This window comes from Lepidothrix coronata, unplaced genomic scaffold, assembly GCF_001604755.1.
Source record: "Lepidothrix coronata isolate B3197 unplaced genomic scaffold, Lepidothrix_coronata-1.0 Scaffold185, whole genome shotgun sequence".
Taxonomy (NCBI): domain Eukaryota; kingdom Metazoa; phylum Chordata; class Aves; order Passeriformes; family Pipridae; genus Lepidothrix; species Lepidothrix coronata.
Window position 1 is genome coordinate 145,554 of NW_016690365.1, and position 24,334 is coordinate 169,887.

Below are 24,334 nucleotides of genomic sequence, written 5' to 3' on the forward strand. Positions count from 1 at the left end.
TAAGCTTTCCTGCCAGCACATAGGAGAGGCCTGCTCTCTTCCAATATTACTGTGACACACTTTTTTCTCTATGTGATTGCCTCTGTATTCTCCAGACAACTTCCCTTGCTTGAAAAAATGTTCCTTTTAAACATGCCACAGCTTTTGGTTTTTTAGCGTTCTTTTCCCAGTGCTTGTTTTCTCTTTGCTTTCAAATGCAGTGTATTGGGAGCTGTCCTTTTTCCTTCAGGCTTTGGGTGATCATCATTGGTTTATGTTAAGACTGTGGATTTCCAAACAGGTACCACAGGGCTTTGAATTTGCAATACCTGGATTATGCCAAAATAAATGCTTCCTTCAAGATCCTACCTAATGTAGGACCAGCTGCAGTTTCAAGTTTCTGATGAGTGTATGGTGTGGCGTATTCTTCAGGAGAAAGCACACCATGAGCTTCCAGTTGTCCCTTCAAGTAGTGCCCCATATGAGCAAACTAGCATTTGTCTGTCTTTCAGAGCAGTTTTGCTCCTGTCAGAACATCAAGTCTGCCATCAGAGCCGCTTCGTTCTGCTGCTGTTGACATCACACAATGCAAAAATCTTTGCTCATTACATGAGCATTCTGTTCATGCCTACTTTGCAATGCTTGGTGCTACTTTCAGCCTTAAAAATCCTTAAATTGGGATTTTGCTTTCACCTGTGCTTTGTTATAGTGGCCAATGTGAACATGCGGTTAGCTGAATATTTCTAGTCCTACGAGATTTTGTAGCAGCAGTATTTACTGACTGCAAAGGGGCGGGAAGGTGGGTGGCCCTAGGTTGCTGCTTAAATTAATTCAACAAGTTCTTGAAAGGTCTGACCCACTACCTAGCTCTCTTTTGTACCAGAGAAGCTTGCCTGTTATGGAACTAGCAATTTATTGCTTAAAAATTATGAAATCTTACACCAAATAGTAATTGTTAGAAAGGTCTCTTATGTCCACCTTCCTCCAACCTTCCATTATCAAAAACATGCTCAAGAAAAAAGAGAAAATAGTTTGCAAATTCTAATACCTATGTTAAGATTTTGACTTGATAATCTTAAGGGTCTTTTCATACCTATAAAAATCATATGTTCTATGAGTCTATGTTTTTAATCATTTGCAAGCTTATATTTGTTTTTTTTAGGTTCACTGGCAGCATGTGGAGACCATAGAGTTGGTGAATGATGGCTCAGGTCTGGGATTTGGGATAGTGGGAGGAAAGTCAACTGGAGTGATTGTTAAAACCATCCTCCCAGGAGGGGTTGCTGATCAGGTACATTCAATCTACCTTTCTGTTACCATTCAGTAAGGTGTGCAGTTACTCTTTACTTTTATGATCATGCTAAATACTGGTAGCTTTTATCTACATAAATGCAAAAAAAAAAGAACAAGTCGTGAAATTTATATAAAAGTTATATAAATTTATATTTATATAAAGGTGTGTTTAGTGCTGGGATTTGCACATTTGTAAAAGCTAGACTAGGCTCTAAATCACATTTTCAAACCTGTTACATAATACGTTTGGTCGATATTCATTTACACTCTTAATTCTTTTATGAGTGCACTGGTTGTAGTCAAGGGTAGGGAGAACTCCAAAGATTGACTTGCTCTGCCCTAACAGCTAAGACAATCTGCTTCTCTCTGCTGGGCTTACTGAGGCTTGGAGCAGAGGTGATTTCATGTGTCTGCTTCAGAATGCAGGCTCTGCTCTTGCCTGAAGGGCTCATGTGAATTGAATTTGGTTATCACAGCTGATTTCAAGCTTGTTCGTTGGACAGGTACCCAGGGCTGCATTAATGATCTTCAAGGATTTAATAGGCATGGAGACTGGTTAGTCTTCCAACAACAGCAGTAGCAGCCTGATAACCTGGAGATTCATGGAGAATATTTACTGCTGCACTCTTTCCCTGAGCAGGTAGATAGGTTCCTTTTACAGATCTGTCTCTTTAATACGCATCATACGGCCTACATTCATGTAAAGCATTTTTGTTAATTAAAGGTAAATCAGTAGGAGAGTAAACCAGTGTAAAGCAATATAAATAACTGAATCACAGTAAGAGAGAAATTAATTTTATTTTGAAGTTATGGTTGATCCTGAGAACTAGTTTTTAAATAGAAGTGCAAAGCAGAATAAATGGTTTTATGCTGTCTTTAAAAGTGTACTTGGAAATGAAACCTGGAGTTCTGAAGTCTACATGTAGTTGTTAAATATCAGAAGGTAGTAATCATAACTAAACACGTTTATTTTTGTGTGCTTGGGTGACTGTTTGAAAAATGATCTCCTGGGTATTTCTTTGGAAATTCCAAATAAAATTAGTGTGCTGTTAGGCAACCTTCTTTTCTTCTCCGTGTTTTCAGGATATTGATTTGACACCCAAAAAAAGTCACCTGGTTCATATGTCCTAAAAGTTACTATAGCTATGTAGTCTTTTTCTAACTATACGGTACGTGGAAGAAGTAGCAGGATGTTAAAAAAGATTTTTTTCATCATTATTTTTCCTCCAGCATGGGAGATTGTGTAGTGGAGATCACATCTTGAAAATTGGAGATACAGACCTAGCTGGAATGAGCAGTGAGCAGGTGGCACAAGTTCTAAGGCAGTGTGGAAATAGAGTGAAACTCGTAATTGCAAGGGGTCCTATTGATGAGCCACCTCTTCCAGCAGTTCCTCCAGGTACACCAGTACCCACCTCCACACCAGATAAACAGGTAAGCAACAGTGAATATACTCAACTCATTGCAAATATCTACTATAGACTTCCTTTCTTTTTACTTGCTATTTGAATGTCTTTTGTCCTTATGTTCTCAAAAGCCAGGATTTTCTTTCCCAATAGTGATGTTCTCATGTGACAGTCTGGGAGAATTTAAATATAATGAATCCACAATTCAAGTATTCTTAAAGACTTTTGGGATTAAGGTTTAGGACTTCCATAAGTATAATTTGAAACAATTTGTTCTGGGTTTTTGCAAGGGTACGTTATTACATTAGAAACAACTGAAGCCATGAAGTCTTTTCTTCAGACAGAGCTAATTGACTGTGTAGCATTTCTCTGTCCACTTGTCTTTTTCCTCTCCAGAAATATTTATTCTTTACATATAATTTCAGCTCTTCATCAGACATTTCCTCCCTGTGCCAACCAGCACACTCCTGCTTCTTTCCTACATCACTTGGCATTGCTCATTTGCTAGATGTTTTCTGAAAAAAGTTGACCACTGCTATCCTTATTCCCCTGCTGATGATTGTACTATGCGCTGCTACTCCTCTACAACTGTCAACCTCTTAAAAAAAGGTGTATATATTATCATGACCTGTCAGCTCAAAACCTCTGCATAATACGTCATTTGCATGTTTGTAGCAAAGTCTGGTTTCAGTAGAGCCAGGAACAGTACTGTTTTGTCACATGTGGTTATGATCAGATACATATAAATGTGAATATGTGGAGTAAATTAATGAGAGAAGAAAAAGTTCATTGTTTTTGAGCCTCCAGGTAGATAGAATTTAGGCCTTGAAAGATTTTTTGGTTTACTTTCTCCCCAGTTACAATTTACGTTTCAAACAGGTCACTTCAGAAGAAAAAAAAGCCATAAAAATTTATGCATGATTACCATCATTTTGCCCCTGTCCATAGTAGTGGTACCTGTGAAAAAGAAACATCCCTTCTTTTGTGGCTATAACGCAAAGAAAGTTAATCTTAACATGGAGGCTTCTGAGCATCTAGCAGGAGAGACAAACTGGTACTTTTGTGTCTTTACAGCACTGAGAGACATAAAACCTCCCTGCATTTTAGATAGAGGATCCATGTTTAGCCCTAGTATTACTTGTCTGAAAAACATCGGTCTCAAAACAAAAGCTGAATTTGACATACACAGTTAATCTGTGTATATTTCTTCAGCGTTTGCCTTTTTGAGGTTATCACAAACTCAACTAGGTTTGAAAAGACCTCTGAGATCGAGTCCAACCTATGACCAAACACAACCCTGGCAACTAGACCATGGCACTAAGTGCCACATCCAGGCTTTCCTTAAACACCTCCAGGGACGGTGCCTCCAGCACCTCCCTGGGCAGCCCATTTGAATGCCCAATGACTCTTTCTGTGAAGAACCTCTTCCTAATGTCCAACCTAAACCTCCCCTGACACAGCTTAAGACCGTGCCCCCTTGTCCTACTGCTGGTTGCCTGGCAGAGAAGACTGTCCTCCACCTGGCTACAACCTCCTTTCAGGCAGTTGTAGAGAGTGATGAGGTCTCCCCTGAGCCTCCTCTTCTCCAGGCTAAACAACTCCAGCTCCCTCAGCCTCTCCTCATAGGACTTGTGCTCCAGTACCTTCACCAGCCTCGTTGCTCTTCTCTGGACCTGCTCCAGCACCTCAATATCTGTCCTGAACTGAGGGGCCCAGAAATGGACTCGAGATTCAAGCGAGGGCCTCACCAGTGCCGCATGCAGGGAAATAATCACTTCCCTGATCCTGCTGACCACACAGTTCCTGATACAGGCCAGAATGCCATTTGCCTTCTTGGCCACCTGGGCTCACTACTGGCTCATGTTCATCTTCCTCTCAATCATTATCCCCAGGTCCCTTTCTGTCTGGCCACTGTCCAGCCACTCTCTCCCCACCTGTAGTGCTGCAGGGAGTTGTTATGGCCAAAAGGCATGTGACCTGGCGCTTGGCCTTGTTAAATCTCGTACCACTGGATTTGACCCATTGATCCAGCCTGTCCAGGTCCCTCTACAGAGCCCTCCTACCCTCCAGCATATTGACACTCCCTCTGAACATGTTACCATCTTCAAATTTGCTAATGGTAGACTCAATCACCTCATCCAGATCATCAGTAAAGATATTAAACAGGACTGGGCCCAACACTGATTCCTGAGGCATGCCGCTAGTGACTGGCCAACAACTGGATACAACACCATTCACCACCAGTATATGATGCAATGTTGAAGGAAGTATCTGCAGCTGCAGGAGGTATAAGATTTCTAGTACTGAGGAAGTAACTCAAAGCAGCCAAGGGGCAAAATTTAAATTTTTTTGAAACCTTCTTCTCCTTTTCCTTACTTTGCAATACCTTCTTCCTGGTACCTCTCTTCTGGCAGAAGGTAGGCTGTTTTTAAACTTCTGCAAGTCTTGTCCTTGGAAGGAGCACCTTGTTAACAGTTGTGCAAGACTTACTGATTTGGGTCTGAAGTGAAGATGATGATGTAAACAGTTTGGTTTGTTAGTTTCTTGTAATCAAATACAGTGTGGGTGAAGACTTCAAGATGAGCTTACAGCTATTACTGAGAGCAGAATGGCTTTTCAAAATGGCCACTTCTTGTCATGTTCGCCTGTAGATGTCTATCCTGTAAAAATTCATGAGGTTATAGAAAGTAGATCAGTTTTTTAGTGGTATTACCTCTGGCCAAAGCAATCCTGTATTATCAAGTAGAGAGATGGTTAATGCAGTAGCAATTTCTTTGTCTTGTGTTTAATTTTGGTTTTGGTTGGAGTTGTTCAGATAAAGAACTGGAATCAGATTCTCTTGGCAAGTAGCGTCATAGCTCTCCTGAAATCTTCTTTCTTTAGGCACATGCATACTTATCTAGTCAAACTAGGTTTGGTTAGTATCTGCCTGGTTGCCATATTTGCACTTTAAAAAATATTAGCTGCTACATGGCATGCAGAAAGCACAGAATAAAAGAAGAGTATAGCAGGATCTTGATGAATTTTTACTTTATGAAATCCTGTTTTAAATGTATGCATAAATATTGATGCCCATATAAATACAATGAAATTAAAGCCTTTTATATGTAATCACATATCAGATATTGAAATGGCTAGAAAGATGAAAAATTTAAATTCAAAACTTTTTTAAAGTTGAAATTAATTTTTATAAGTAGTTTTTTCTTTTACTACAAAACCACTGTTGTAAAAATGGGATTTTAATATTTATTTTACTTCCATTAACAGTAAATAAATTAATTATTTACTCCCAAATTTTTGACAAGTTTAAAAAACATAGCTGTAGTTATTGCAGAGAAATTTAAACAAATAGCATACAAAATAGAATTATGACTTTTTTTCTTCTTTTTAATAACCCAGCCATCTAAAGCTGGTTCAGAGGAGGCACCAGAAGGGCAGCAAGCTACGTATTCATATACATATATGTCTAAACTATTGTACAAGCAATTCATTATTCAATTTGTACAAATCTCACTGATCATTTTAGTCATCAAATAATGATTTTATAGGTTAGAGGTAATATGCTGGAGCAGTGGGGTGGAGAGTACATGACCTGCCCTGTATTGCTTCAGCATGAGGAGTGTTAACCTATTTCTTATTTCTCTGGTGAACAGCAAAGAGTGTAAGGAAAGTTTGCACTTTCTTTTTTATGATTGCATCTAATTTTGCATGTTAATGACGTTAAAGAATGTGAAGGATCTTTAAAGAAAAAAAAATCTAATCACTGTTTTCTTATTAGGCAGATGCTTCTATTGATGGCTGTGAAGATGGGGAGAAATTTAATGTTGAACTTACTAAAAACAACCAAGGTTTAGGAATAACTATTGCTGGTTACATTGGAGACAAAACATCAGGTAATGGTAGATTTCTGCAATTTACTATACAATCTATTGCATACTATGGTATATACGCATCCAAGACTTAATTTTGGTATAGCATCTCTTAAAAGAACCCTTGACAGTATGAAAATCTATTTAAAGTTTGTAAGGGAAAAAGAATTATTTTTCTTTAGTGAGAAGGACATTCAGAATAAAAGCAGTTGGTGTTATTATAGAATCCCACCTCTATTTTTAAATCAATTTTTATCTTCACTTTTGGCTAAAGCTTATGTTTATATGTTTTTGAAAAACAGTTCTAAAATAGGTTGAACCCTCTTTGTTAGAAATAGCCGGGATTTTAAAATTACATTTTCGTTTTTAAAAGGCTCTTACAAGGTAATACATTAGCCATTTGAGTAGTTTGAGAAGGTATTGTTATTAAGTTGTTAACAATGTGAATAGTGCTGGTGGCAGATCAAGAATACAATAGATATAGATACAATAAATGTTTGTTGGCCCGTGGACCGTGGCAGACAATAAATAAGTTTATTTAAATAAACAAATGCAATAATATTCATGTACGGTTCTGTGTATTTTTACTTTGCAGTTTCTACTGCATTCTTCTGAAAAATTATTCTGAGCTCTGTTAGGCCTCCCTGGGGGGGATTTGGCAAATCCAGTATTGCTAGGAAGGGATATTTGTTGAATGTGTTGTAAAACTTCTCGAAGAGCTATTGCTTTGACTTGCACCCACATATATATTGTTAGAAAAATGTATGGATAGGTGCACTGTGCATTATTGGCAGTATATAGCTTAGTTTGTCGACTAGGAAAATCTGGACTAAATTTTAACAGTCTTGTTGATAGGACAGGATGGTCACAGTTTGTGCAAGTCCACTGTTTAGCAGCTTCCAGTTGAATCTTTAAGAGACAAATTAAAATGCAGAACATGTGATAGATCTGAGAGCATATTTTAACTGATTTAGTGTTTGGGTATCACCAGTCTTTGATTTGAAATGACTGTGCTGTGTGTAACTATGTAGAATATTCTTAACCTAGGAACTGATTAGGTAACTCAGTTTTGTGACTTAACACTTAGTTACAGGATAACTTTGCTGTCAGAGAAGTAGCAATAAAACTACTGGGCAAAAAGATCCATGGCTGAATCTTTCATGAATGACAAATAACAACTTTTTGTGTTATCATTCACCTGTTACAGGATATAAGAATGCCTTGAATTCAGTAAGACCAGTTGTTGTGGAAACAACAGCTTAAAAAAAAAAAAGGGGACTTGACAATGATGTGACTTTAATATATTTGTAATCTTATTTTTCCTAAGCTGAATTGGATCATTAGCCCTCCTTCCTGCTAACTTTTGTCATAATAAGGCCAGTAAAAAGTTAACTTCAGGTCTGTAAAGGATCTGACAACTTTTAGAATGCATTTTGTAGTGAATTATCTTCATATCAAACATATTCATTTAACAGTGGGAACATTTGTTGAGAGAAAGTAGATTCTTTTGAGATTTCTGATATCAGTGTTACAGGCCTGATTTCATGCCTGTTTATGCTGTTATTTTTCTCAATTTCATGTATGATGTGCAAAATGTGCATGTAGAAACTCCAGAGATTTTCACTTTATTGAGCTGTTGAAGTTGTTCACAGGCAAGTGTGTTTCTCCTGAAATGAATTTCTTTTAGTAAAACGTTGCTTCTGTAGATGTTCTCTATATATTCCTTTCTCTTCTGATTCAAAATTAATGACTGTCTAAAATAGTTCTGTCTTAGGGTTTTTTTGTTTGTTTGTGGCTTTTTTTTGTTGTTTTTTTTCGTTTGGTTTGGGATTTTTTGGGTTTTTTTTTTAAAAATTTTGTTTTATCTAATATTGGCATCTGTACTTAAAAGCTGGTTCAAATGTAAGTTGTGGTCCTGTTTGCTTATAATTTTCTGGATTTGGTTATTCAAACATGCATTTTCTTAAACAATTATTAAGTACATAGAAAATTCAGAGTTTACCAGATTAGTATACTGAAGCTGAATTTTCTGTCCAAATTTGACAAAAGTCAGAGATACGTTCCTTGTTGATGTTGGTTTCAATATTTAGGTTAAAGTAAGTTGGAATATTTTTTATTTTCCAGCAAGAATTGTGAATTTGGCATTGTAAGATTTTGAATGAAAGCTGGTGCAATGCAAGCCGACATTAATGAAGTTCATCCTTTAGTAATATTTATGTTTCACTTAAATCATTACTTTTCTTCATGATTATTTTCTTATCTTACTTTGAGATTGTGGGTTGTTTTTTTTCTCTCTTTGACTGGTACCATTAGTTAGAGATTGTTGCATTATTTAAATTGTTTCTTAATAAATTAGTTAATTTCATTTTTCCTGTTTCTTCATCCCAGAACCTTCTGGTATCTTTGTGAAAAGCATTACAAAGGGCAGTGCTGTTGAACATGATGGCAGAATCCATGTGGGAGATCAAATTATAGTTGTAAGTAAACACAAAAGGAAGCAAGATCACTTGTCTGCAAAATTCTGCTTCTTTAAATTGTAAAGAAATGCTTAAATAGTACTTGTTTAAAATACTTAAATGCTGTTGAAAGGATGAGGCCTTTTTTGATAGAATATTTGATCACATTCTCTTTCTGATTATGTTATCCACTCCTAACTTGTACTTATTAAAAAAATCTGTATTTCATGTGTGTATCTTATCAGTAGGATCTTAGTAAGTGCAAAGTTTTAAAGTTTGATTAAATTTGTGCAACTTTTCAAAATGATTTTTAAAAGTATGTTATAAAAGTTTTAGATGCTCAGAGAAAAAAGAACATATTTTCATCCATAAAATGTTATTTGTTTAGTGAAAATCAGGTCATGAACAGAGGGAGTGCATTTTTGTGTCTCTCATAGATCTCTCCTTAGGCAGCACTAAGAGCAAGTTAATGTCTCTCTAAATGTGCCTGCATGTTTGTTTGTGGAAGTATATGTTTTTGGTAATGATTTACATGCTGAATACAAATGGCTGAACTTGATTATTGCAGTTTGTTTGCTTCTTCTACTGCAGATGCAGAAGAAGAAAATTATTCGAGTGTTCTCAGACAAAAGAATAATAAACATTTTTTAAATATGGTTTGCTTAAGCATGGAGAAAAAATTGAATAACCCCATGTGATTTTTGGTTACTTTGTACTTAGAAGAGCACCAGGGGTGGAAGAAATTAAGAGAAGAACAACAAAATGACTAAGAGTCCAGAGGGATTCATTCTTCATGGAGGAGCAATTAAAATAATGAAATATATGTGTTGTGTAGATAGACAGAAAAAGCTACAGGAACATAGTATTATTAGAAGTATTTCAGAAATTTAAGGCACAGAAGGGTAAATTGAGAAAGGATATTACAGAGTTTGCAGGGAGAAGAATAAAATTGGGTGTGATAATGGGATAAAATTGAACAATGCCAAAGTTTTGAGTTCCAGAAAAAAACACTGAATTAATGAGATAATGAGATAGTTTCAAACAGAAGAGGCCAAAATCTTATCTTTAAAATATTAAAATGATGAACCAGTGATAACATCTGGTTGGTTGTGACTGTGTTTGATTGGGAAATGGGACTTCATGGTGTTCAGTAGTAGAATTCCCTGTATCTGAGGTTCCTTGGCCTCAGAATGACTGTACTCTCTAGTTCTTTTTACCACCATGGATCAGTGTATCTTTCCTTAACCCTCCTGTCCCCAGCACTCCTAGCCATGGCTGTGTTGGTTAATTCACCCAGTATTTTCTCCTTGGAGGTAGAGATGGCTGAAGTGGTCAAGCAGACAGGCTGTACAATGTGCCCTGGACAGCACGTGCTATGTCTTCTCCCACTTTGCAGAGCAGATCTGCCCGGCTGCACCGTTGTGGGCACCTGGAGCACTTCCCCTCTCTGCGCTGTAGTGCTGGTTGTCGCCTAGCTGTGTGGTACTCCAGTGGAAGTGCTTAGCTCATCCAATTTCATTAAGTCATATAGGTTTTGTTCTTGCCCCTACACTTGCTTTGTGCTCAGGCTAACTGATGCTGAGAGCTCACCGTATTATTTTGCCCTGGACTTTTTTTTTCTGGGTGGACTGAAAAGCTGCTTAATTCTGCAGGTGGATGGAACAAATCTTCAGGGTTTTTCTAACCAGCAAGCAGTTGACGTTTTGCGGCACACGGGACAAACGGTTCGGCTCACTTTGATCAGAAGAGGTCTTAAGCAGGAAAATCATATTCCGCCCCAGGAGGACTTCAGTGCTTCTGTTGAAAAGGACTTACAGTTCCAAACAAAGGATAGTAGCACAGCCAAAGGTAATTAAAACTGACTTTGCTTTGAAGTTGGCTTGAAACATTTTTCTTCTCAATTGCAAACTGGAAATAAAATAGGCCAGATTCATTCTGGGTAGCTGTTACTGTTGGCAGAGCTGCTGGGCAGAGCTGCTGTACGAGGGCAGAATGTGGTCTACTATGGTTTGATTAATCTTGTAGACATGATGGTATTATTTGCTACATTTTCGAATTGAGTGTTGAAATTCCTGCCCTGCATTGCACTTCTGTCTGAATTGCTTCAAGATTTTGATCTTGCAGATCTTCAAATGGCAAGAAGGTAGCAAATCTTTTATTCATGCTCAAGAGTGAAAGCTGCATTCAAAAACAAGCAGAGAGATAGCCTCCTCAATGAGCAAAAGCAAATCTTAGCTCCTTTCACTCTTGCATGTCACAAGCTCCATGTACGAGAGGTGTGGCCTACACCTAGAGGTTATTAATAATCTGATGTGTGTGTACAATATTCATAAGCTAAAGACCCATATTAATTTTGCTGCTGATAACATGAGATTAGTGAAGCTTAATCTTATATACTGTGTACATATTGAAGTATATGTGCCAGATATTGGAAGTCAGTGTGCTTGAACACAGGATACCTGAGCGGAGGCTGGATGCACAAACAGCTACTTGTGTTATAGTTTGGTATCAGTAAAAGTACATCATAATTCATCAGCTGTGGCATAATACCCACCTTGTGCAAGATTTTCAAACACCCAGTAGTATGTTATCTCTATGTCATCCTCTTGCTCCCAGCTTTAGCAAAAAATAAAGACAAAATGCTCAGTGCTGTTTCTCCAGCCAATAGATGTTCAAGACATCTGACAGTCAGCAACAGAGATAACAGAACTTTGTGATAGAGGTTTTCTGCAAATGAAAAGTATGTCAGTTATGCAAGTCTCCAAGTCTCTAGCATTTTTGTTTTCAGTGTCAACTTCCTGAATTGCATGAAAGAAAACAAAAAAAAAAGTTAATACAAGAATGCTAAGGAAGGTATTTAGATATATTTTCAGTGATAGAAATGCAGGTACTGGTAGTTGTGCTTTTCTGTTGTTTATTTGTTTTATTGAAAACTCTTTGGAGAAGGCAAAGTGTTAACAGGAGAGACAACATCTTTGAAATGTGATGTTTCTTCTGGGCCCCCTATGCCAGATTCCATTTGTCAAATGGGGCTACTGTACTCTGAAGTCTAATGGAAGAGAGAATCGATGCCCTGAAGCATACCTGTGAGCTTGATGAATATTACAACATAAAATAGCTGAAAAGATTTCTTCTTTTTTTGCAGATAACAGTGAAACAGAACAGGGATCCCCATCATTGCTATGCAGTGCCAGTGTGGTAAATATTGGAGATGACATGAAACAACAGGAGACAGGTTCTCAAGGTTTAATATTTTATTCTATGAAGATGCACTTGTGTGTGCTTACACTAAGATCAGATGTTTTTTATGTCTTTCCATTTGTATGCTGTTTAGCTGAGGTAGAACTAAAAAGTCAAAGTAGTTATATGTTTAATCATGTACTCTTGATCATGAGTGCTGTAGGATGTTGACTACTATATGTGTCTGAAAATAATTATATGCCAAGATGTCATATGAAGCAGTCTGCTTTTGCCACTTGCTCAGTCCTCTCTTAGTCCAGTTTTGTGTATCTACTCTTTCTAGTCTAGTCTAGAAAAAGCTTTTTTCTTCCTCATTCCCCAATATACTTTATCTTTCAAATTGTCCGCATCTTCTCAGCTACAGTTCCAGGACTTCCACTTCTTTTGATAAACTTCCTTTTCACAAATTTCTGAGCTTGCATTAATTTCAATCTGTGTTCTCTGGTAACGTTTGAAATTCAGTCAGTTCTAGTGCACTGATATTCTCCAACTTCTCCCATACTCTGTCTTATTTTCTAATGAGTATTTTTTTCCCTCTTGAGCTCTTAGAACACTGTTTTGCATTTCAGAAGTCCTATGTGATGATATGTTTTCCAGATTGAGACAGCACATGGCGTGTTTTCTGACATTTTCCTGCTTCCAGAGCGAAAGGGGAACTGAAAAGTTTTGTGATGTTTATCTTTTCATAATTCATGCTTTCTATTATCTTGGATAGATGAAGGAATTTCTTTTTAATGCCTTTCCTTCAGATACTGCTGGGTCTCTGCTTTGGGGAAAGTATTGTCCTATTTGAATGCAACACATCATCTGGCTTTATGTGTAGTAATGTTTCCAAGTAATGACTAGACTTAGAACACTGTTCAAGGCTGTTAGACATTTTGTATTCTTACTAGAATCAGTGGGATTTGGCAACTTTGTGATGAAGATTCTTGTCTTTGCCTGTGATGGACATTCAGATCCGAAGGGTTTATTTGGGTATTTACTACAGGCACAGTCCAGACCATGGCATTTGAATATGTAGGGTTCTGTTAAACCTGCTGTGCTTGCTGGCTGTTATATCTAAATACTGCTTTTTATTTCTTCCTGCCATAGAGCCTAGACAATGTAAATGAGGGCAAAATGAGCAGGAAGAAAGCGTTTCTCAGTTTTTTCAGCGTGCAGATAAACTTTCAATCAAGTTAAGAGTTGCCAGAGTTTGCTGCCTAGCCTGTCACTGTGATTTTCACCACATCATTACTTTGTCCACTTCCTTTCTTTCCAAGTTCACTGCTACTCTTTAGCTATTAGAATCTTATGTCGTTGTGTGTGTGCACATAAGTGAGTCTAACATAATAAAAAAAAAAAAATAGAGGTGGGACTTCCTGCATTCTGTCACTGTCCTCTAGGGCTTACGGTTTCAGAAAAATCTTTTACAGTTGTGCTCATGGTTTTGAAAATACAAAATGTCAAGATTGTGTCTTTGGATGCTCTCTGTAAAATGCAGTGCCTGTCTAAAAGGATTAGTATGCAGTTTACATTTTTCAGTATTTCAACCATCTCCCTGAATCAGTCTAATCAGCCCACATACAGTCTGATTTAACACATGCCCAGGGCATGCATGCAACTTCTAAATATTTTTTGCGCCTATTATCTTGAAAAATTGCAAAAAATTCACCTAACTCTGAGGCTAGTTTAAATATGTGTCCTTTCTTCCCAGCTACATGCACCAAACTGTTGGACTGAACTTCATTTCTTTCAAAATACACAATTAGTTTTGCAGGGTTGGAATCTTAATAGTATTTTGCAGGTTTTTCCTTTGGTAAACCCAAGCTTGATGAGACAAAACATGGCAGATTTTTAGTCATATTTGGGAGAGTTCTGGCATCATGGGAAGGATTGTGTCATTTGTATGTTCCTGATTGTGCCATCTTGTATGTTCTATATACTTTGTCTCTTATAGGAACAGACTAGTTATTTTATTCTTTGTCACAGTAATCTCACATATAATTTTTAGATTTCCAGCTAACTACTGCAGAAGAAGAAGCTACAAAGATAAAGTGGCAGAGGATTATGGGTTCGAATTATGAAATAGTGGTAGGTAAATTCTATTTACTGTTATTAAATGCCCTTTAATCTGCCCATCTATTATGTTAACAACATATGGATGGAAATATGTTTGCATTGTATTTGTTCATTCATGTATAAGAATTATACATATGCCTCTTAGTCTGTTGAGATTATTTTTATATAATTTTTTTTATGAGGATATGCATTCTTCTGTATTTTGCCAAACAATCATAGACTTGTTAGATAGCTGTGCCTATGAGTACTGTTTCACCGATTTCCTAGCTTCAAGAGAACAAATGTGTATTATAGAAAAAAATAATATTTAATATGAAACTCAAAGCTCCCTTCATTAGCTAGAATTTGAAATGTCATACCCGTTCTGCATACTGAATAAATGGTTTGATGTAATGGTGTAAAAAATGTATAGAACATATACTGTAGATACAGTTGAAAAGTGGTATCTGAGTTTAGGAGCTACTGCAAAAACATATGCCATAGGTGATGTGTCTGCAGAAGTGTGTATTATTAGATATATTATTGTCATACAGTTCTTACTTGTGTATTGTGAAGTGGTATGTGATCAAAGTTCCAGTTTTTACCTGACTGCCCCATTACACATGACAATACTTGTGGTTTCTCACTTCTGGAATATCGACCTCATAATTTGTAAATTGAAATGGAAAGTAACAGGTATGGCTGTAAATACGTCAAATGTAACTGTTTCTTAATCTTACTTTAGGTGGCTGTAGTTAACAAATTTAGTGAAAGCAGTGGGTTGGGGATAAGCCTTGAAGCTACAGTGGGACATCATTTCATCAGATCTATCTTACCGGAGGGGCCAGTTGGACGCAGTGGCAAGCTGTTCAGTGGAGATGAACTGCTGGAAGTAAGAAAAAATACTACCTTAGCTTAGTCTGCATTCAGTAAGGTTTTTGAGCAGTAAGTTGCTTCTCATGGGCTATGACCTTGGGAATGTGACATATCTAATTGCATACCAGTTAGTGGTTTAGCAGTCACTTCATGTGCACTTATGTGTATCTTTGTGACTGCATATACCTACATTTATTTCTCAGATGGTAGTGGATTTTTCATATGCAGTCCCAGGTCTGTGTCATGGTTTAAGCTCAGCTAGCAATTAAGTACCATGCAGCCACTTTTTCTTTTTTGTACCTCCTCACTGGCAGAGCACAAGACACTAAAAAGTCCTTTCTGTAGGATAAATACACTTAGCTGCAATCAAAACACCACTGTGTTATCAACATTATTCTCATACTGAATCCAAAGCACAACGCTGCACCAGCTACTGAGAATAAATGAACTCTATCCCCACTGAAACCAGGACAGTCACAAAAAAAGAATATGTAGCAAAAGCATTAGGATTTAATAGGAATATCCCTACACAGTGAAGAGGTACTGAACAACGTATTATTTTTCTAAATTATTTTCTCAGAATTAAAATGTGAATTTTGTTTACATGAATGCAAGAAACATGAAGTTGCAGAGTATGTGGGGTTTGTAGGGTGGTGTCATGCAATTTTATAAGACTGTACATTCAGTTCAGTACTTATCTTGGTGCTCATTCTGAACACTGAACTGAATAGAAATTAAGGGTTGACAGTGTCTATTAGCATGGGAATTTTTTTTTTTTAATGAGGTGATTAGTGAGTTGAGGTTTGTGGGGCTTTTTTTGTTCATTGTTGTTCTAAATACTCTGTAGTTTTAACCAGTATGTATTCTTTATTTATTGAGGTGAATGAGATCTCTTTGATTGGGGAAAACCACAAGGATGTGGTCAGTATCTTGAAAGAGCTGCCTATTAAGGTGACAATGGTGTGCTGTCGTCCAGTAGCTCCCCCCATCACTCAACCAGAAGTGCTAGAGAGTCTAAGTCTATCTGAGGTTCAGCTCACAGAAAAGGTATTGTGTCTTTAAAAGATCACTGAAAATTACTGTTTCCTTGAGGAAGAAACAGATCAAGTTCTTCTGCAAGATTAGAAATGTTTTAATATTGTAGGACAAATAGGAAAAGGCAAATTATGTTTATCAACCATTCTTTAGGCCACCAGAAGATGTCAATCCTGGTTGGTCATGGGCAGAAATATTCCGGGATGCAGGGCTGTCTGTCTGAGTAATGTACTTCTGTTCTGTAGGTGAGATGTAGGGGTATGGCAAATCGAACTGTGTGTTGTTTAGAATCTGAATATATTTATTCTGGTTTTAAACTTTGCTTTCTGGGTTTGTGTTGCACAGAGCTCTGTGTGCATTCAGTGGCTGATGCTTCTGTCACTCATAGTTGTAGAGCTCTGGGCAATCTGATGAATTAAATATGTAGGAATGGCTGGCCTACAGTATAGTATGCAAAGCAATAGCATTTATATGAAAAGAGACACAGTTAATTTTGAGTTCTGGGCAAGGCACCAAATTCAGTTTATAGGATCTAAGCTTTTCTATGAAACCAAGTGAAGAACATAGATGTCTGTGTATGTGTGCGTGTATTTTTTCTTTTATTGAATATTCTGACTACTATCAATATTATTACGTTTAGACATACCATTTAATAACAGATATTTCCTGTATATTTGAATGCATGTACTAATGACGCTTTTTGAAGTTTTTTGTTTGACAGAAATTCCATTTTGTAAAAGTTTTTTCAGGGAGTACTCTCATATACTTACAGCAGGGCTATTTTGTTAAAAGGATATGTGAATTCTGTGCTAGGTTTATCAGACTTGTTTATTAAATCTGCTGGGGGCTTGAACTTCCTTTATATCTAGTTTTGATCTTTTTTTTCATAAACAGAGTTTTGTCTCTGCATATTCACAAGGGTTTACATTTTATTGATAAACATTTACTGTTTTTCTCAGACTCACGTTGAACTTGGATTCATTGGCTCCTCGGACACAGAGGGAACAACTTTGGAAGCAGCTGACGAGGGTCAGAGTATGGAAGAGGTGCAAAGCTCATCTTTGGCAATGTGGGAAACAGAAGTACAGAACATTGAGCTGGAGAAAGGGAGTATGGGGCTTGGATTTAGCATATTGGACTATCAGGTAACTTCTGCACTTCTTTGAATAGAGGGCAAAATACTTCGTATTTTTTGCATCTTGTAGTGTGTTCCAAATATGTATTTTAAGGGTAAATGTTAATGGAAACCAAGCAATAGAGTAAAACTAATCACTAATTAGTTTTAGGCATCTCACTAATTGCATTACATATTCTTCTTTCTGTATTAAGACTACAGGTTCTAATGATGGTGGTAATACTGGTTCCAGAAAAACTGATAATCCGTTATATAATAGGGTCTTCAGAAAGCTGTCTTCTAGTGACCCAGGGACAGTGAATGATGTAGCCAGAATATTCAGGCATTTAGCCATGTATTGTGCACCTGCAATGAGGTGTTTAGGGCAAGATCCAATAAAGGACTTAGGTGCTTAAAGAAGGATTTACTAAAATCCAGAGCTGCAATTCTGAAATCCCTTGCTTAGCTGCAGTTTGTCCAGGACGTGCTTAAACATCTCCATTCATTTTGTATTTGACTTCAGAATTCCTGAATATGTAAGCTATGATTCTTGATGTGTTCCAGTCAGCAGGTCAGTGTCTGTCTCTTGCCTGCACTTGGTCAGGATCTCCAAAACAAATGTTCCTCCTGTTCCGAGTTGTTCAGTGGATAACTTTTAATCTGACTTAAAATATTTTCTGCCTATACTGTGGTCAGCATAGGCTTTTAGTGAGCTGTTTGGTGGTGGTGCAGGACCCAGTCTTTTTCCAGGTTTCTACTGGATCTTGTCCCTAGGAGTATATGGATTTACATCTGGAGATCACTTCCAGATGGAAATTGTGCCCCCAGGGCACTGCTTAGAATTAGCCTATGCCTTAAATTTTGCATTTGCACGCTGATAAAAGTGAAGAGCAGTGTATTGTAATAATCTGAAGGATAAAGGCATAGTCAAGTGTCTGTTTTATGAAACAATGACTACTCTCTCATATGTTACGCATGATGCTGTGCAGTGAGATGTCATAGCTGAGCTGAAGTATTTGAAGTCTGTGTCAGTACACAGTAAAGTATAATTTTGCTTCAGCCTCTTCTGAGCATTAACAAAAATTGTGGGTGCATAAGTCACTGGATTTTGTTTATGGACAATAGTACTAAAGGGCTGTGGAAACTGCCTTAAATTGGTTAATATATTTTTCAAATATGAATATGATTCTGTCTTACAGCTTTAATTGGCTTTCTGAAACTTACCTTTTTTGATGTTATAGTATTGTGTTGTCCTATGTTGTCTTCTTTGACACGCAGTAAAAAAATTTCAGTTTGTCACTGAAGTTTCTGCCTTCACCTAAGATTGCGAACAATAAATACAGGGAGATTTATCTTTGTATTTTACTGTTTTCTTCAAATTTTCAATTAATTTTCAATGAACAGTGACTACAGTTAAGGACAGTTACAGCCATACTAATACATTCCTCGTGTTTTATACAATGGCAGGCCTCTAGAAAAGTCTGCATAATTTCTTACCCTAAAGAAGACTGTCACATTGACTAGAGAGGTATTTATTAAAAAAAAAAAAAAGTGACATGTAGTGTCATCTAAAGTGACAGTGTAATTATCTGTTGTTAAAATAGTGAGAAAGATTTTGGTGTTCAAGCTCAAGCTCTATCTCCAGCAATGCTAGTTATATTTCCACTTGTGAAGTGTTTTATAACTCCATGGCATTCTTCTTACTCCATTAACTGCCATCAGGAACACTTCTTTTCAGTGTCCTTCCCTCCTTTCCTCCTTCCCTCCCTCAACACTTCTCTCTCACACCAACTTTCAGCAGTCTCCCAGTTTCTGCAGTTTTTACATGTTGCCTTGATGGTGTCCATCTTTTCAGATATATGTCTTGGCGTGGAAACTTGTTACAGCTTTGTGCCTGTTTGTGGATGTTTGGTCTTCTCTTACTTCTGCTATCAGTAAAGCTGTTACATGATTATGTTTCTTGGTGTTCTTTTTTGTGTGCGCATTCAAGTGAACTGTGTCTTGGAATTATTAATGTGATGTGCCTTGTAAATGTAGTTCTGTAAGAATCACACAGATGTTTTGCACCTGTAATAATTGTTATGACAGAAACATATGTTCCTATTACTGGTATTTGATGCTAGCTTTTTTATAAAAATCGGTGCACCGGAGGATGGGAACTTCAGAACAGGTTTATTTTTTTTTGAAACAAACACCATTTTGTTTTGTCTTGTTGATTAGAGTGCTGTATCGGTATGTTCCTCTCTCACATAAAGTGTTTAATTGGTCATGCACAAGAACTTGCCTCTTAAGTGCTTTCTTAGTTGAGCAAGATCTGGTGCCATGAAGTATAAGAGAGTTATTGAAAGTAAGTCCTTTGTCCACTAAAATACACGTGTTAACTTTGCCCTAGCCTGCATTGCCCACTTGTATCCTCAGACCACTGAGTGTAAAGGAGGATGGAGTCTGCAACATGTCGTTGCAGTAGGAAGTACTTGAATTTTGATATGTACAGACAACACTCTGCAATTAATAATATTCTTCAGCCTTCAACATCAGTCAGCGATTATGAGATTTGCAAGCTCAAAAGTTGACTTGTACAATTTAGTAATACTTTATACTGGAGATACATGATGGGGCATCACCTAGAAAGGAGTAATAAGTTTCACATTGAAGAATTAAAAATAGGTGAAAGTATATATGTATGGGCAGTACGGACTGGAGGGTTTGCTCCTGCTGAGGGTTCACCTGGAGGAGAGCTCTAGCTTCTTAATAACCCAACTCCCTTGGGTTAGTAAAAGTTCATAAATAAAAATTTGCCTCTCAGGACATAAAAGAGTAAATAAAATTAAATGCTTTTCTTCCTTTTATCTAATTAGGATCCTGTTGATCCAGCAAACACTGTAATTGTGATTCGCTCATTAGTTCCTGGAGGTGTGGCTGAGCAAGATGGCAGACTTCTTCCTGGAGATCGGCTTATGTTTGTCAACGATATCAATTTGGAAAATGGCAGCCTGGAGGAAGCAGTACAAGCACTGAAAGGAGCTCCAACAGGAACAGTTAAAATAGGCGTTGCCAAACCACTGCCTGTAAGGATTTGGGAATTCAATGGGTACTTTTCCTGTCATTTAAGCTGGTACATGCTGATCCTGTCTTCTGCATACACTTTGTGTGTTCTGGAGTGTAACTGAGTGGCCCAGTTATTTCCTTGCATGTAGGAGTGGCCTGGGTAGTGTATGACTGATGTAGTGATTGCAGGACCTAGCACACCTGTCTTGGAGCTGAGAAAACAGCAAAGCGTCTTGCAACCAGCAGAGTCTTTCAGGGCTGAAAGTTGACAGGCACAATTTTGTACACTGTGCACTTTACGTGGTTCTCGATATGTGTTTGATGGGGACATAAAGTTAGGTTTATGTGGTTTGCCTGGAATTTACCTGTTCCTTTGCTTTGCAAGGCATAGTGTATATGCAGTCTTTGTATTTAGACTGCACGCTTTGTTTATGTAATAGTGTGTAGTCTTCAGTTTGTATACATCTAACTGGTTTTTTCAGGCTTGATTTTAGACAGTAACCTGTAACGATTCAGAAAAGGAGGTTGAATGAGACCTAAGGTGACCAAGATAATGTATCAGTAAGGATGCTAGTGAACTAATGTCCCTGGTGTGCTAAATTCAAACCAGTAAAATGGCATTAGTTCATACATACAAGGAAGATACTTTTCTCTATATTTGTAAGCAAGCTCAAGTACAAGCTTAGAGGTTCATTTTTGCTTTTCATGAATTGATAATCTTATAATCCTTGTGGATGCAAATATCAGATTTTCATTCTTAGTAGATCTCTGTGGAGAGAGTGAGAGGGAATGACTTGTTTAGGTCCCTAGAAACTTTGCTTTTCACAGTAAGAGGGCACTTTTTAACTTGCTTTGTTAAATTCTTTTTTTGTAATGGACACTATATTAATGAAGTGTCTTGCAAGTCAAAAATTTTGTACTGAAGATATCATTCTAAAAGAGAAAATGCATGGGAGGTTTTATTTTTGTTGCAAACAGTTGTAAACATTCAGCATTTGTGCTTCAATATTTCATATATTATGCTTGCCAAGTAATTAAACATTGCAAATAATCACTGTTTTTTTGCAGTACTGGACAAATGCAGCTACCATCAAATTATATTAGAAAAAGCTATTTGTTTATAGTCAGAATTATGTTTTGTCCTCTAGAGGCTGTTCCACCTGGCAGATACAATAGTAAAACACAGTGGATGAAGTCTTTCTGCCTGCAAATAAGATTGCTCTGTGGCTAGCAAGAATTTCAAGATCCCTGCTGTTAGGCTCTTTGTCTGGTGGCAGCTGTGGTGGCAGTTTTAGAATGTTTTTATTAAGAACAGAAATTGAAAATGAGTTTAGACTAAGTTGTGGACTCTGTGATATACCTGGATAGGCCTTTTTCATTACTTGGGGTTGTAAAACAAGGTGTGAAGCTGAATCAATTCAGTAAATCTGAAAAAAAAAAAATTGTCTCTTTACCTACCCCGTACTGTGACTGTGATTGAAATGAACTCTGCTGCATTTGGAATCCATTTGCCTTTCTAAACACCCCCTGCCCCCTCCCTCCAGAATGCAGTCTGCACCTCCTGTGTCCAGGCCACTCATCCGACTCAGAGCTTCGTTCTTTCTGCAGCTTTCACCTGAGGAGGGCTATGTCTCTGCTAAGGAAGATTGCTTTTTCTACACTGCCCAGTCACTTGAGGAGGAGGGGCCAGCTGATGCAGCCCTCTTCCATGCTGAGCTGGCTCTGGTTAGTGGCCCAACTTACCAAAGATTTCTTCAGTCTTTGCATTTTATAATGAAAGGAGTTGCTTTTTCACTATTCATGCTTTTTTTTTAGTGTTTACTCTCACCACATTACTCATCTACCATAGGTGGGATGGATCCTGACATGGTAGAAACTGGTATCTAGAGATGTTTGCATGAGCTGTGAATCTGTGATACATTAATTGCTGGGGAAAAAAAGTATTTTGCTGATGTTTTCAAAAGTGCATGGCTATCCACATCTCCTTGCATGCACTGAGTGTCCCTTTGGAAATCTCACCTCGTGTAGAGAAATGTTCATGTGCTTATTTCCCTACGTATCATTTCTCTACCTTGAAAACTTTTTGGTACTCCCTTTTTGCATGTAATCCAGCCTTACAAGGAATGTTGTCTGTCTTCAAAAGCTGCAAACGCTTCCTTCTAATAATATTCTTCAGCCTTCAACATCAATCAGTGATTATGAGATTTGCAAGGTCAAAAGTTGTTCACTTGTATAAACAATGCGGCTTACCTGAGCATTCAGTGCCCTACATAGCCTAGAAGTTACCAATAAGAACTCAGATTAAAAAGACACAGGAAAGAGGACTCTACAAAAAAGCAAAAAAAACCCCTTCCAACTCCTTTTGAAGTCATTATACTCTCTTTTTGAGGACTTTAGCAGAGAAGCAGTTTCTACTAAACACCAGGACTTAGTTCATTAGGAAAAAACCACAAAACCAAAAAAAACCACCTGAAATGGATTCTTCCAGGATGAAAATATCTGCATTGCTGCTTCCAGTAGATTTGTTGTTTTTTCACTCTTGCAGATGTCAAGCTGGTTTAATAACTTGCCTTTAAACAAGACTGCCTGGTTTTAATTCTGCAGTTTTTAATCTTTGTATAGTAGTTAGATAATAGTATTTGTCTTATTCTGTTCATTAAGAAGCATGAAGAAGACACATTGTATATTATAAATAACCCGTAATTAAAGATGTGTTAAAAAGATCAGATTAAAACTAAAGTATTTAAAAAACTCGACTTTCATCTGATTAATATTTAAAAAAATTAAACTTGTGAAAAAAGCAGTGAAAATATATGACATTAATAGAGTTGTCAGCTGTCTAATTAAATATGCAAAATATGAAACTAAATATGCAGTCACCCAGTTGAAGATGTGGTTACAGAGTGCACCTATGAGATCCTGGTTTTCATAGATAGATCTGCACTCAGATTCTACAGATCTGAATTTTCACAATACCTTTTTAGGGCGTAGCTTTGGTAACGTTAGCGTGCATTTTCCTGACAATAAGCTGAGAGTAAGGAGCAATTTGAATTAGCTATTAAGTCTTTAGGCTCGAAATAATAAAAAAATTGATCCTTTTTACCACAAAAAGGAATCAGTGTGTCGGATCTCTGCAGATTGTTGCTATTGCTGTTGTGCATTTACTATAATGAATTCACAATGTGATTAACTAGAGGGGCTGGAAAACAAGTTAGATCCCATCTCTGCAGATGAGTGCTTATATACAAGTTTATGGTATGTCATGGCTCTAAACTCTCTGATCATTTTGTTAACATACGCTACTTTCTGGAGTTCTACCAGGGGAGATGAAATTATAATCAAAGTGTAGTTAAGAAGCGCCATAAATTAGGTCTTTTATGACTTAATTTTATTCTAGTGTTTGAAAGTATGTGAGTCTTGAAAAAAAATCATGTTTCATTTAAAAAAGGGGCAAAAGATACTACCCATGTCCATGTCTGAAACTCTTTTAAAAACTTTATTTCTCATATAAGAGGAATAGAAGAAATGTAGAAATGTCCATAATAATCTTGTTGTCAAATGTAAAAATCATAAAAAATCATGTAATAAATTTTTCTTATAAATGTACTGTAAAGCATTATAATTTCCAAATGATTGTTTTTAAAAGAGTATAAAAAATAACTGAGCCTAAGAAGTTGAGTCGAGAGAACATTCCTGACAGGTGGTATCAAATGAAGCTCATTATTTTTTCCATGTTAATTTTTTTAATAGAAAATTCAAAAGAAAAATAAAAAGAAGCCCTAAAGAAATCCAAATATTCACATCAGGAAATACACCAGAATTCTCCCAACACCTTGTACTTCTATTAACAGGCATGAGCCTGCCTTAGCCCCGCAACTTATTCTGGTTGAGACTCTTGCTTTACTGCAGATATTCTTTGCAACATTTAAAGATGTGATAACAGAAATTGTTACTGAAGCAGAAAATTTTCCTACTGTG

The 24,334-nt window shown here is 37.1% G+C and overlaps 1 protein-coding gene across 21 annotated transcripts in view; it reads left to right on the top strand.

The window, feature by feature from the left end:
- Positions 1 to 24,334, top strand: part of MPDZ (multiple PDZ domain crumbs cell polarity complex component) — a 107,927-nt gene that overhangs the window by 21,014 nt on the left and 62,579 nt on the right. For 14 of the 21 annotated variants that reach the window (XM_017830901.1, XM_017830903.1, XM_017830908.1 and 11 more), the window contains exons 7-18: positions 1,142 to 1,270; positions 2,503 to 2,706; positions 6,457 to 6,571; positions 8,936 to 9,024; positions 10,656 to 10,851; positions 12,149 to 12,247; positions 14,237 to 14,316; positions 15,029 to 15,175; positions 16,039 to 16,206; positions 17,154 to 17,339; positions 20,167 to 20,376; positions 21,965 to 22,081. In XM_017830901.1, coding sequence (XP_017686390.1) covers positions 1,142 to 1,270; positions 2,503 to 2,706; positions 6,457 to 6,571; positions 8,936 to 9,024; positions 10,656 to 10,851; positions 12,149 to 12,247; positions 14,237 to 14,316; positions 15,029 to 15,175; positions 16,039 to 16,206; positions 17,154 to 17,339; positions 20,167 to 20,376; positions 21,965 to 22,081 — 1,740 coding nt within the window. The remainder of the gene's footprint in view (positions 1 to 1,141; positions 1,271 to 2,502; positions 2,707 to 6,456; positions 6,572 to 8,935; positions 9,025 to 10,655; positions 10,852 to 12,148; positions 12,248 to 14,236; positions 14,317 to 15,028; positions 15,176 to 16,038; positions 16,207 to 17,153; positions 17,340 to 20,166; positions 20,377 to 21,964; positions 22,082 to 24,334) is intronic. The other 7 variants (XM_017830904.1, XM_017830906.1, XM_017830921.1 and 4 more) reach the window with 5 other exon arrangements.